This window comes from Manis pentadactyla, chromosome 5, assembly GCF_030020395.1.
Source record: "Manis pentadactyla isolate mManPen7 chromosome 5, mManPen7.hap1, whole genome shotgun sequence".
NCBI classification, from domain to species: domain Eukaryota; kingdom Metazoa; phylum Chordata; class Mammalia; order Pholidota; family Manidae; genus Manis; species Manis pentadactyla.
The window spans coordinates 59,797,121-59,812,279 of record NC_080023.1 but is presented as its reverse complement, the minus strand read 5'-3'; the positions used below and the strand labels follow the sequence as shown (position 1 = coordinate 59,812,279).

Below are 15,159 nucleotides of genomic sequence, written 5' to 3'. Positions count from 1 at the left end.
AGTTCTTTGTATATTTTGGATGTCAACCCCTTGATCGGATATGTCATTTACAAATATATTCTCCCATACTCTAGGATGCCTTTTTGTTTTGTTGATGATATCCTTTGCCATACAAAAACTTTAGTTTGATGTAGTCCCATGAGTTCATTTTTGCTTTTGTTTCCCTTTCTCGAGGAGATGGGTTCAGGAAGGAGTTGCTCATGTTTATATTCAGGAGATGTTTGCCTATGTTGCCTTCTAAGAGTTTTATGGTTTCATGACTTACATTCAACTCTTTAATCCATTTCGAGTTTACTTTTGTGTATGGGGTTAAACAATAATCCAGTTTCATTCTCTTGCATGTAGCTGTCCAGTTTTGCCAACACCAGCTGTTGAAGAGGCTGTCATTTCTCCATTGTATGTCCATGGCTCCTTTATCCTATATTAATTGACCATATATGGTTTGGTTTATATCAGGGCTCTCTAGTCTGTTCCATTGGTCTATGGGTCTGTTCTTATGCCAGTACCAAATTGTCTTGATTACTGTGGCTTTGTAGTAGAGCTTGAAGTTGGGGAGCGTAATTCCCCCTACTTTATTCTTCCTTCTCAGGATTGCTTCGGTCGGAGGTTCTTCATTTAAAAAGAATTCTAACTTAGATTCTCATCAAACAAAAAATTAACTTTTTTGGCCATTTTGAAGTTTTAAAAGAATATGAGCACATTAGAGTAGTTATTGTTATAATCACCATAACTATTACTTGACCTATTTTCATATTCATTTTCCTCTAATATTTATTTAATGCCTACTAAATACCAAGCAACATAATAGGGCCATGTTGTATGATAGAGAAGTATTATTTTAGCCTTCTCAGGAAAAATATTGCCCTAGTATTACAGATGAAGAAACTTCATCTATGGGAAGTTAAGTTAACTTGCCTAAGCTAGGCTAGGATTTTAGTCCATTTTTTTAATTCTAAATTCCCTGGTTCCCTTTCCTCCCATAACAGAAGGTAACCTGCTTCTTAGTTTTTTTCTTTCTGAAGTATAATATCCTGTTTTTTTCATTACTCTTCTATTTTTAAGTGCAGTAATCTCAAAGTAATATTTATTTCATGATGATGTTTCTTTTTGCATTTTTATAAATCTAGAAACATCCTTTCTATACATGAGGCATAGATTCTTGTTTTTAAATAAAATCTTTAATTTTTTCATAGCTTTGATGTTTACACAGTACATTAGAAATACATGTAGGGATTTACTGCATTCCTGTGGATTACAAAGTCAGGAAGCAATTTTAGGAGATATTCTATTAAAGGTGTCTGTTCTCAGTCAACTTTGTTGTTTTTTCTTTTTTCTTTATTTCAATAATGTACTCGGTTTAAACTGTTAATTATGCAAAGATAACTAAAGAAAAACATATGCCGTGATTGTAAGGTAACTAAAGTTAGATACCTAATATTGAACTCTAAAGTCTTTTTAAGACCCTTTAAGAGCTGACCACCATACTATTCCTTACATCTCTGTGATCTTATTTTTTCATTACTTTTTTCTGGTCACCTTCCTCCATCTGTACTGATTATTCTTTTTGCTCTTGCTGTGCCTCCTGCTTTGAACATCCCTTCAGATGCTTCATATTTTAGTCTCCCTTCTACAAACAGTTTTCCTACTCTTTTCCCTTCTTTATTTTCACTTTCTAACATTCTAAATACTACATTTTAGTTAGTTATCTTGTTTGTCTCTTCCACTAGAATATATGCACCACAAAATGGTGCCTGGCATGTTGTAGGTAGTTAATTTGTTGAACAAATATTTACATATATGGAGATGGTGTACTTTTTGGAAAACCAAAATCACACGAACATATTACTCTAATGCTTGTTTTCCCTCTCTCAGCAATTGTTGGATATTGCCAATTTATAGTGATTTGAGTAACTGCAGAATAGACTCCATGGTAAATTTGTTTCCAGGTTTTTGTCACTACAAATAATGTTTCAATAAACATCGTTATGCATATTTCCTTATATTTTGGTGCTTTTATTTTTATGGAGTAAGTTTCTTCAATATATCCTAAATTTGATACTTCCAGAATATTTTCTTACTTTAGTCAGCAATACATGAATGTCATTTCTTTGAATTCTTGCCAGCATTTCTTAACCATGATATTCGTGCTTTTAAGACTTAGCCTCAGAAAGCAAATCGAAAGGAACTACTTTCAAATATCATTGCATATTTTTACACAATATTAAAACTCAAAGGTGATAAGTAATTCTTAATCAGATTAACTACGTGTAAATCGATTTTTCTGAATGCACTAATGCTTTATAAATGGTTTCAAATGGGTGTGATGCTTAAAGAATTCTAGATTAAAGAGGAGACTCTTCTTTCCTGATCTCTAGCCCTGTATTTCTGTTTGAAAATTATCAGATGAGGTCTGAACAAGGTTTTGGTTCACTATGTTTTTCTTTATGATTTATATCTGGGAAGGCATACTTTTTTGCCTTTTGAGACAGTACATTCTGGCTCTACCATTTCTGATTTAGGAACATCTTTTATGTTGGTCTTGGTCTGGTCTATGTGGATGTTCTGCATGAGTAACTTAATGCTTGTATAAAAAATGCTTCTTTGATCAGCCTTTCTAACTGGAAAATTTTGGATAACAGGTTTGTAAAAACTGAAGCTGAGAATACTGCCCATTATATTTATCAGATTCACTTATCCTTATTCAACAAACATTTATTTATTGAATATTTATAGAAGAGTTCCCGTCTAGAGGAAGGAATTCATATGGTCAAACTAAAGAATCCTCTTGCAGTTAATTGCTTCTCTTAATACACTTAACAACTAGATTATGTTCTTGGCAGTTAGGATATTGTGGTCTCCATGTTTGATATATTTGTTTCACCCCTCCACTTTATTACTTATTGGTTTTCCCCCTGCCTTTTTCTTCATAAACTTTTAAGGAGCTACATAGGGTATATTTTTAAAATACTCCCATTAGATAATTTTCACCTGGGTTTTTTGCCATCACCTGAAACCTTTCATGTGTTCACCCCACAATCTCAATTTTATACATTCTATTCTGATTATCACCTCCTATCTTTTCAACTTTACTTCCTCTAGAATTCTACCTCCAACAATCGTGACAATACCTGCCAGTGAATTATAGGATCCATTTATCCTACCCACCCTTTACTGTTCCTTACTCTTTTCTTTCACCTTTTTCTCACCTGTATCCTAGTAACAATTTTTCTAGAAAAAAAAAAACACTCAATCTTGGCAACTAATTTTACTTCATATGTATGACACTGAATTGTTTAATGTTGCCCAATAGTGTAGGTATATTTCACTGGTTTAATTCATTCTGTAATTCATCTAACCATTATTTATTACCTTCTCCTTTAGCCTCTGATTTCCAATATATCCTCTCCTTGATAGCCTTCTATCCTACATCAGTAAGAAAACTGAAGCATCAGAAAACTGTCAAAGACTTTCCCTACCCCATCTGTCCACCCTCCCAGCAATCCCTGTACCCATATACTTCCTACCAGTTACTAAATAAACTTTTTGTAAACAGTCCCTCCATTTGTGAACTACTTCCTATCTGGTTTCCCTTACTCAAAAACATAGTGTAGCAATTCTCTTTTCTTTCTCCTAAGTCATTTTTGCCCCTCTCTTGGATCCTTATTTCTCTAATCTTTAAAAAGTTTGATTCTGGCAAACTCCCTCCCCAGTTTTCAGTTACAAGCCCATTTCTTTGCTCCCCTTTGCAGTAAAACTTTTTTATCTCTTTTGGTTATCTCTAATTCTTTTTCCTTCTTCTTGAATTTACTCTTGCCAGGCTCTCAACTCCCACACTCTACCAAAACTGTGTGTTTTTATGGTCTGCAGTGATTTTCATGTAGCTAAATACAATAATTACTTCTCTGTCCTTGTCTTACTAAGCATAGTAACACCTAACATACCCTCTTCAGTTGGCTTCTGTTACACTATATACACTTGGTTTTTCTCCTACCTCTCTGGATCTTCCTTCTGTTGTCTCCTTTGCCTGTTCTTTCTCTTCTCTCCTTTTAGGTGAGCCCCTTAGCTTACTACATGATCTCCCTTATCCACCGGGCATTTCATCCTGCTTCTTAACTTTAAATATATACCAGTTGATCCCAAATTTGTATCTTTAGACCAGACCTCTTACCTGAACTCTAGTCTTGTATATCCAACTAGTTACTCAGCATGTACTTGTGTCCAAATGTGAGCTCCTGATATTTGCCCACCCCAACTCCACAACTCTATCTTGTAATTGCTCAGGCTAAAAACTTTGAAGTCATCCTTGATTCCTCTTTATCCTCCACTGTATTGGAAAATCTTGTTACCTTTTCCTTAAAAACATATCTAAAATTCAATCATTTTTCATCACTTCTCACCCTGGTTAGAGTCATTAATATCATCTCTTACCTATATTACAGCAGTAATCATTTAACTGATCTCCCTGATCCCATCAGTGCTCTGTAATCTGTTTCCCAGCACTTTTGAGTCCTAAATCATTAAATCAAATCCTATCACTCTCCTCAAAATTGTTCAGTGCCTTTCCCTCAGAGTAGAAGATAAAGTCTTTAAAAAGCCCTGCCATGCCTTAGGTAATCAAGCTCCCTGATACTCTCTATGAAAGTCATTTTCTACCATTCTCAACCATACTAGCCTGCTTGAACATTCCAGGCCCTACTTGAACATACTTACAGCTTATGTAGTAGCTATTCTCTTTGCCTGAAATACTTAGGATCTTTTAGATGTTTGCTTAAATTTCACCTTCCTGAGACCTATACTGATGTCCCTATTTAAAACCAAAACCCCCTATCTGTCCCCATATACACAGTTCTCCCAGCTCTAGTTGTGTTTTACATTGTACTGAATACCTTTTTAAAAATTATGTAATGTATTTATTATGTTTACCATCTGGGTTCCTCCCCTACCCAAGTAAATGTGAGCTTTGTAAGCTTCATGAGGTCAGGGATATTCTGACTCACTTACTAATGAGTCCTGAGAGACTAGAACCATGCTTAGTACATAGTAAGTTAACTTTTTGTTGAATCCTGCCTCCCTTTCCATGGTATCTTCTATTTCTTTTTCTGTTGTTGATACCATTACTCATTATTCAGAAATGAAATCTTGATGTCACTTTGAGCTTCTCATTTATCCTTGCTTCCTTTTCCCTACATCCATCAAATGAATGAACATAGTAAATTAACTTAATCCAGTGCTTGGCACATATTAAATCCTATACCTATTAATTCTATTAATGTTGTCATCATCACCACCTCTAATTGAGTTTGCAGTCTGTTATGAGCCTTCTGTTCCATTCTGCTCCTCTGAGTTATCACTCCTTACCTGAAGTATTGCAGTAGGCTTAACAGTCTCTTTAAATAAGTAAATGCCTTTGCCTTTGCCACCTTTTGTCCTTAGTCTAATCATTCTCTTTCAGTGTTAACTTTTCCACAGTTTCCAGTTTCAAATACGCAGATGAAATTGCCTTACTCCCTTATCAGAAACCGTCAGTCTTCTTATTGCAGGGGAAATTGCACACATTTTCGTCCTATGTTTTCTGGACTCATCACTCACTATGGTTTTCTACTCTTCACTTACCACATTTACTTATATTCAGATTTGCTGAAGGTATATCTTTAATCTGGACTGCCTCTCCCTAAATCCTTAAATCCTCATCTTAAAAAGCTCAACTTTCACATGTCATTTTGTTCCCTATACCCTCAGTTAGAAATCACCAGTTGGGTTAGTGTCCTTTCTCTTTCCACAATGAGATTATTCTACAACTTGCCTCTACCTTTCTCCACATACACTCACATATAGCAGTTCCTCAGTAAGTGAAAAGAGGAGTAGGCATGTACCTTGTGACAAAATATAGGATATAGACTGAATGTTAACCCTTTTTTCTATACCTCCAGACTACTTGTATCTTCCCAATATAGTTACTCTGTTTTCATCTGTTCTCTTTGGAATCTTATATCAGCTGTTACCACCTACCCCATACTCCTTCATCTTCAGTTTCTACTGTTTCATTACTCCTACTCTGGCCTACAACTTAACCAAGGTAACCAGCCTAAGGAAAACTTTACCTCTTGATTCCAAATCCAAATATTTTAAAAGCATAATCTATGTCTTGTTGACTCTGCTTTTTAAAATTTTAATCATCAGCCCAGACCATTTGTCTGCTCCCCTACTACTACACTGAACTATGGCAGAGATCCATAATGGCATCTTAACTGCCGAAACTTCTTTTCAGTTCCTACTGATACTTCATTGTGTTACTTAATCAGTGTTGATTTTCCTTTATGAAACTCTTCACCCACTGTAGCCATTTTCTCTTGATTGTCTTCCTCTGCCTGATTATCCTTTCCTGAAGTCTCACTTATTCTTCCTGCCCCTTCCCCACTGTGTGTGTGTGTGTACACACATACAAACACCCAATACACAATATATAGTCATAATTCTTAACCCTTGGTGAAATTTAGTTCATGAGTTTCAACTGCCACCTGCAAAATTATGGTACCTCTTTAATCTGTATCTCTCTTGTCTAAATCTGCTTAGTTTTAGAGAATTCCATGCCTTGTAGTTCCTTTTGCAGCTATAGTGTTTGAGATCTCCTCCTCAGAAATAGGAGCTCTGAATTTGTGCCCCACTTTTGAGTCCAAAGGGTTAGTAAGATCAAGAGATTATGAAAACACCAGCCTTAGAGCTTCAAAATTTAGAAAGAGTAAATACTTGACTCTTAGGACCGAACTCTAAAATTTGGTAATCCAAATTCCCTATTCCCAGAGGGCCAGCTGCCTCCACTAACTGAACTCTGTAAGGCCTGAGGCACTTGCCTACCTGAGACCCAGCCACCCCCACACACAAAGGCCTACTACCCAGCCCATCACCCCCATTCCACATCTAGGCTAGGTGGGCTGGATGAAAGCCTGCTTTCTGATTTAAACTTTTCAGTTTAAAAAAAAAGTTTCTTCCCCCTTGAATATCAATCACAGTAACCTGCCAGTATCAATCACAATGACCTGCCATTGGACAAATTAAAAAATGCAGCAAAATAGAAAACCCATCTTGACTAAGCCAGAAGTCTCAAACTTCACGTTATTTTGATTCCCCAAAGATATTTCCTGTACCTTTCTCAAGGCTTCCCTGTCTAGACAGACATGACATAAATAAAACACCTTTGAGAGGCATGCAAACAAAAGAGTTTGAAGATAAACACTTCATTAGCCAGAGAAGGAAATTCTGAATTGGAGAGATTCAATATATACTTATAGCCATAGTTGTTTTGCAAATGTTTTTCTGGCACATCCTTCACCCCGACTTCCACTTCTTCTCTTCCTCTTACACTTACCCATTGAAAGTCAGAGCTAACCAGGACAACCGTAGGCCTCTCTAACTGTAACTGTGGCAGAGAAAGCATTTCCTGAGGACAGGCAGCCAGCTCCACTGAAGCCAGGCTGGATTGCTTCACACATGCTTGTTTCCTTCTTTCAAATTCACCAAGCAGATACTACACCTCCTCCCTTGTAGTAGCTAGGAACTGAATGGTCACCAATTACTGGTTTTTTACCCAATTCTTTAAATGGTCAAAAGCTCCTCCTTTACTGGTCTTCATACTGGAGTTTGTGTACTTCTGGAGAACCAGCAAAAATTTCTAGGCGCTATGATACAGGATTATTTTTTTTAGAAGAAATCTTTTTATTGAAATCTAGTTGCTATACAACATTATATTGGTTTCAAGTGTACAGCATGGTGATTTGACGATTATGTACTTTCCTCAATGACCCTCCACCATAAGTGCAGCTACAACATATACAAAGAAGTTGTGATCTTACTGACAATATTCCCTATGCTGCACTTCCACCCCTTGGGGGACAGGGCAGGAGTGCTGAGCAAGTCCCCACCCACCCAGTCAGCACTTAGCCCAAGCCCATCTGTCTCGGAAGCTTTCTCCATCCCTCAGAGGCCCGGTGCTGGACAGGTGCATAGTAATTTTTTGTTTGTTTGTTTGTTATCATTAATCTACAGTTACATGCAGAACATTATGTTTACTAGGCTTCTCCTTCACCAAGTACCCCCCCCCAATCCCCATTACAGTCACTGTCCATCAGCATAGTAAGATGCTGTAGAATCATTACTTGTCTTCTGTGTTGTTCAGCCCTCCCCATGCCCCCCCCACATTATACATGCTAATCATAATGCCCCCTTTCTTTTTCCCTGCCCTTATCCCTCCCTTCCCACCCATCCTCCCCAGTCCCTTTCCCTTTGGTAACTGTTAGTCCATTCTTGGGTTCTGTGATTCTGCTGCTGTTTTGTTCCTTCAGTTTTTCTTTGTTCTTATACTCCACATATGAGTGAAATCATTTGGTACTTGTCTTTCTCCACCTGGCTTATTTCACTGAGCATAATACCTTCTAGCTCCATCCATGTTGTTGCACATTGTAGGATTTGTTTTCTTCTTATGGCTGAATAATACTGCATTGTGTATATGTACCACATCTGTTCATCTACTGATGGACACTAAGGTTGCTTCCATTTCTTGGCTATTGTAAATAGTGCCACGATAAACACAGGGATGCATCTGTCTTTTTCAAACTGGGCTGCGCAGACACATATGATGCAGTTTTTAGATCTTTAACTTCTATATGTATTTCCTGAAATCCATCTGCCTGAGAAAGTATCAGTGTTTCATAGATTCTCCTTAACTCTTTCCCTTTTCAGGAACAACTAATTTATCTCTCGCCCAAGAGAATGCAATTTTGGTGCATTGCCCCAGGTTATAAAAACTTTCAAGGTTGGCAAAACCTTTCAGGCCCCTACCAGGGATAATTTGAATAGGCAGAAGGAATATCTAGCAAAAGACTTAAGAAATGGAATCAGACTTTTTCTAATGAAAAGTAAGTCTGATCTGGATTATGAAATTGTCTTTGAGGTCTGGTTTCATTAGTTAGGACATTGTGACATTTTCCATAGACAGTATCATTGTTTTGACATATATATTTAAAATACACATAAAATATACAGAACAATAGATTATGGGCAGGGAATACATAATTTGAAAACATTTTTTAAAGGACATGTAAACAAAGAGTTGAAGATGATTTTTCATTTTAGGAACCAAAGAGAAAAATTTAGTAGTTAAAATAGCTTATTAAGAGATGTTATTGGACTTTGAAACTTTTTTTTTATTATGAAAGAAATACTCATTTTAACAAATAGAAACGTCAGTTACATAAAGTAAAAATTGAAAATCACCATCTTTCTGCTACCCCTCTTGCAGTCCCACTCTCTCCAATAAGCCTTTTATTTGTATCCTCTTAAGCTGTTTTTCTGTAATCTTACAAATAGGCCCACCTAAGGTATTCACTTCCCCTATAAATGGGATCATTGGTCTGCAGTGTGCCTTTTTTCCCCTAATATATATAAATTGTGAACATTTTACCAAGTATATGTTTATAACACTTTTAATGTCTGCCTAGTATTCTGTGAATGGATACTGTTGTTAATTTATCCCCCCATTGATGGATTTAGCTTGTTTCCATTTATTACCATTATTAATTTTAGAGTAGAAATTGTTGAACCTATGTATTTTTTTAAAAATAAACTTTATTGAGATTTAATTTATGTACAGTCAAATGCACACATTTTAAGTGTAGTTTGAGTTTTGACAAAAGTATAGACCCATTTAACTACCATCCCAATTAATATGTAGAACACTTTCATCACCTCAGAAAGCTTCCTCCTGGTCCTTGTCTTTCAATACCTAACCTCTTCCCCTTGTTCCCCCTTCCCCCACATCCCCCAACAAAACAATCACTGATCTGATTTCTACCACTGTAGAATAGTCAAACAGACTCTTCTGAATCATTTCTTTTGCTCAAAATATTTTTGAGAGTGAACATATATTTTTTCACTAGAAATGGTAATTTTATAGGGAAGTTTTTAGGGTAAGCAGTTTGTAATGTTCATAGGAGGCTTTCAAATTACATTTCCTAAAATGTAAATACTTATATCCACTTAAGAATGAAACACGGTACATTGTTATTTTAATTTATATTTCTTTAGTGATTATGAAACTATGTATCTATCATTTACCCATTTAAAATTAGATTGTCTTTTATCAATTTGATCTTGATGTTTAAAAGTGGTATTTTCTCTATACAATGATCTAAATATGATCTTGATGAAAAAATTAATTGAACTAGATGACTGAATTTTATGGTATCCCAGTTCCCTTATGGTAAAATAATGTATGTGAAAACATTTTTTCCAAGGTAAGTTCCAGTGTTATAATTCTGATTTATTGATCCTTTAACAGTTAAGGGAAGAAAGCAGGAGACTAGCTTTGGCTGCCAAAAGAGAAAAGAGAAAGGAGAAGAGAAGAAAGAAAAAGGAAGAACAAAGAAGAAAACTAGAAGAAATTGAAGCCAAAAATAAAGAGAACTTTGAACTCCAAGCTGCTCAAGAAAAAGAAAAGCATAAAGTTGAAGGTATTTTTTTCTAAATAACCATCTAATTTGTTTCATGTAATACATTTTATTAAAAATATATTTCCTTGGTGGAGTGGGACTAGTGAATTAGTGAAGTGGACAAAGAAGTACAAACTTCAAATTAAAAATCATTTAGCCACAGGGATAGAAGTATAGCATAGGGAACAGCTCATAACATTATAGTATCTTTGTATGGTGACAAGTGGTAACTACACTTATCATAGTGAGCATTTACTAATGCATATAATTCATGAATCACTAAGTTGTTCATTTCAAACTAGTACAATAGTACATATAAATTAGATTCTAAGTAAATAATGATCAAAAATGTATTTCCTTAATATCAGTAAGTTAAGGTAAAAATAGGTTTCTAAGTTACTAAGCACTTAAAGTATAAATATGCTATTTTCATTTATTGGCTTCTCCCATGTTTTATATTATGAAGAATTTCAAAGCTATAGATAAGTTGAAAGAATGATAAAACAAAATAGCTGAATATTCTGTACCTACTTCTTAAAAATAAACATTTTACCATATTTGCTTTATCTTTTTCTCCCTAAATATGTATACATATTTTTTCTAAGCTGTCTGAAAGAAAGCTGCAGACATCCTGACAGTGCACCTATAAAACTTCAGCTTACAATGGAGCTAGAGGGTATTATGCTGAGTGAAATAAGCCAGGTGGAGAAAGACAAGTATCAAATGATTTCACTCATCTGTGGAGTATAAGAACAAAGGAAAAACTGAAGGAACAAAACAGCAGCAGACTCACAGAACCCAAGAATGGACTAACAGTTACCAAAGGGAAAAGGACTGGGGAGAATGGGTGGGAAGGGAAGGATAAGGGGGAAAAAAGGGCATTACGATTAGCACACATAATGTAGCAGGGGGTGGGACACGGGAAAGGCAATATATACAGAGAAGACAAGTAATGATTCTATAGCATCTTACTACACTGATGGACAGTGACTGTAATGGGGTATGTGGGGGAGACTTGATAATAGGGGGAGTCTAGTAACCATAATGTTATTTAAGTAATTGTACATTAATGATACCAAAATAAAAAAATTAAAAAAATTCAGCTTACATTCTAAGAATGACATTTTCTTATATAATCCCAATACCATTTAAAATACCTAACAAAATTAACAGTAACTCCATAATGTCATCTACAGTCCAGACCATATTCAGATTTTTCTCAAAGGAGAAAATTATTTTTAACTAGGTTTAGGTTCTAGCTAAAAGATTATTTGAGATAATATTATCAGGAGGAACCATTGGCACTAAACCACCAAATACATATGCTGTGTGTGTGTGTGTGTGTGTGTGTGTCTGTTAATTTCTTCCCCTCTAGGCTTTTATTTTGAAAAATTTCAAACGTCAGAAATGTTTAAGGATTAGTATGCTAAAACACCTGAATGTCACCTAGATTCTTTTAACATTTTGGTACATTTGTCGTAGTTAATCTTTTTCCTCTCTTTTTGTGTGTGTGTGTCAGGGAGGGGACAGTTTACATATAAGCTGTATGCACTATGAGAAATCCCCCTAAACACTTGAGTGTATTATTTCCCAGAAAAAAAACAGTATTTTACATAATCACAGTGACATTATACTCAAGAAGTTTAATAATTATATATGTAATATACATATTACATACATATTTCCCAATTTGTCCCCAAAATACTCTTTATAACTGCCTACTATGTACTGTTTAGGACTTAGGAACAAATTGGAGAATAGATCAATCATTTCCATCTGATTATTGAATGCTGGAATGACCAATGACTTTATGTCCCGGGTTTATTTTTCTTCATGTGCTTAAAGCTAAGTATATTCTAGGACTTGCTAATTCAGTATTACTACTTTTGCAGACGAGCCTGAAGTTTTGACAGAGCCTCCAAGTGCCACAACCACTACTACCATAGGTATATCTGCAACCTGGACAACTTTGGCAGGTTCCCATGGTAAAAGAAATAATACCATAACTACAACCAGTTCAAAAAGGAAAAACAGGAAAAATAAAATTACTCCGGAAAATGTTCAAATTATATTTGATGATCCACTACCAATCTCATATAGTCAGCCAGAGAAAGTGAATGGAGAGTCCAAGAGCAGCAGTACCAGTGAGAGTGGGGATAGTGATAACATGAGGATTTCCAGCTGCAGTGATGAAAGTAGTAACAGCAACAGCAGCCGAAAGAGTGACAATCATTCACCTGCTGTGGTCAGTACCTCTGTGACGAGCAAGAAGCAGCCATCTGTTCTGGTTACATTTCCAAAGGAGGAGAGAAAATCTGTTTCTGGCAAGACTTCAACAAAGTTAGTTCCAGTTTTCAGTTTTACTACTTATCATGAAAATCCTTGTGGCTGAATTTTTAGGAAAGCAAGCACATTAACAACTGGCGCAATAAGGATTTATCTTTGTGCTAAAGGCACAATTTCATTTGAAGAATAAGCTATTTTTGAAATTTTGTATTAATGAGAGAGAAAATAATTTTTACTATGTAATTTCTTCAGTTTGGTTGTTAAATTTAACCCAAAAAAGTTTTGATTATGGTTTCTCAGGGATTATTATTGTAATTCAACTCTGCTAAATTTGACCTCTAAATAATATCATCAAAATGGCTCTTCATATTATACCAAGTATTGAAAGGTGAAAAATAAGTTTCTCATTTGTTCACCATATTTATTCTAAAAATAAATAAAATTATGTAGTAGATTGCCTTTATCATTTAAAATTTCTACATCTGTTATGTATTTAATGGACTTTTCCTTCCTCTCTGTTAAAGACTGTCAGAAACTGTCAGTGAAGTGACCAGTAATTCTCTGTCCACTTGCACAAAGTCTGGTCCATCTCCCCTTTCCTCTCCCAATGGGAAGTTAACAGTAGCAAGTCCTAAGCGTGGTCAAAAGAGGGAAGAAGGATGGAAGGAAGTTGTAAGAAGGTGAGAGAGAGTTTCTTTGGTTATTTTCCTCATTCCTTTTATGTGCTCTGTTTCATAGTAAAGTGTGGTTTATCTTACAGTTAAATTCTACAGACTATTCCAAAGGCTGAATCTAGCCAACAGAGACCTACACTTTATTTTAAATGAAAAAAGTATAGTTAATGCTTTTTAATTTGGAAGATTCTACATAAAAAGTTAGATGATTATGGTATCTGTTTGATTCCCCATAGGTACTGACACTTGGTAGAGAACTAATTTAAGTTCTTTAAGGTGATACATTGTGTCTTGTTCAACTTTGTAATTCAGAACTCAGTATGTAGTGTCTATTACTGACTTATAAATATATGAACAATGAGTAAGTGTTGGTTTTACATTATTCTTGTCTTTAAAGCATAGGATACCTTTATTTTAAGAATTTTAGAACTAAAGTATTGTGCTTGGGATTTTAAAAATAGTTGTGAAAAAGTAAAACAGCATCCCAGAAACTGAAAAGAATGAAGATTCCACAAGCACAGAAAGGATTTGATCCCTCATAAATCTTTGATAACCTATTTTAAAGACCTTCCCAGAAATACCATCAAAAAATTAAATTTTTGATTATTTGAAATAAAAGCTGTAATGAACCAAAGTTATTACTTCCAGTCCCAAAATGCACTGTACATTTTTTTCATATTTTGAACCACAGCTTCCCCCTAACCCCATCTTTATCTTTATCTTTGTCTCTCAAACACATTCTATTAAACTAATGGAAATCATAACATCAGAGTACTCTCTGTATTAAAGTAAGTTTCTGAATTCCTTTTATATTGTGGTATACAAAAGAAATTCTTAACTAATTTGAAAATAATAACTTGTCAGAAATTGATATCAACCTTTCCTGAATCTGAATGTCTAAAATTACAATGTAATTTTGCAAGTATTAGATGAGTTTTGCTTTTTTAAAATTCCAGTGGGCTTTTCCCTTTCCTCATACTGCTAAACATCCTTTAAAGAATTTCTATATTTGAGGATAATCATTTTATGTCTCTTGAAGAATGCAGGGAAACCATTTTTAATATGATCCTTTCAGTTAGTATATTAGAGAATAAAAAGAGGAATGTGAGCCCACAAGATGCCTTTCCTGACTCTCTGGATTGCATTAGATGTTTCTTTGTGATACCCTGTTGAGTACTCACGGCATGGTCTTGCCGTTATCTTACATTGTGTTTCCATAGTCAGTTTATGTGGGCAGGAACCAATGTCTGTCATTTGAAGTTAGTATTTGCATTAATGAAGGTTGAAAGTCAAAAAAGCAAACAATCTTTGGTAATGAGATAAGAAGCTGCTATAGAGCTTTATCTTTCTCTTTTTTCTCTCTCTGTTTCGCTCTTTCATTCTCAGTTGTCTTTTATCATCTAGAGTGAGAATAGATCAAGGAGGCCTATTCAACAATAACCTATTCTGTATTTACAGAAACATAGCTATCTTCACTCTTACCTTAGAACCATTGATACTAGCGATTTATCTTAATTTATCTTTGCAACTTTTGAACAGGTCAAAGAAAGTATCTGTTCCATCAACTGTGATATCCAGAGTGATTGGAAGAGGAGGCTGTAATATTAATGCTATTCGGGAGTTCACTGGTGCACACATAGATATTGATAAACAAAAAGACAAGACGGGAGACCGGATAATAACCATAAGGCAAAACTTTGTCTCTTATGTTTTCT

At 35.1% G+C, this 15,159-nt stretch overlaps 1 protein-coding gene across 6 annotated transcripts in view; it reads left to right on the top strand.

Annotated features, from left to right (window-relative positions):
- ANKRD17 (ankyrin repeat domain 17) overlaps nucleotides 1–15,159 on the top strand; it is a 171,411-nt gene that overhangs the window by 137,951 nt on the left and 18,301 nt on the right. For all 6 annotated transcript variants that reach the window (XM_036927555.2, XM_036927556.2, XM_036927554.2 and 3 more), the window contains 4 exons: nucleotides 10,334–10,505; nucleotides 12,377–12,824; nucleotides 13,295–13,450; nucleotides 14,984–15,133. In XM_036927555.2, coding sequence (XP_036783450.1) covers nucleotides 10,334–10,505; nucleotides 12,377–12,824; nucleotides 13,295–13,450; nucleotides 14,984–15,133 — 926 coding nt within the window. The remainder of the gene's footprint in view (nucleotides 1–10,333; nucleotides 10,506–12,376; nucleotides 12,825–13,294; nucleotides 13,451–14,983; nucleotides 15,134–15,159) is intronic.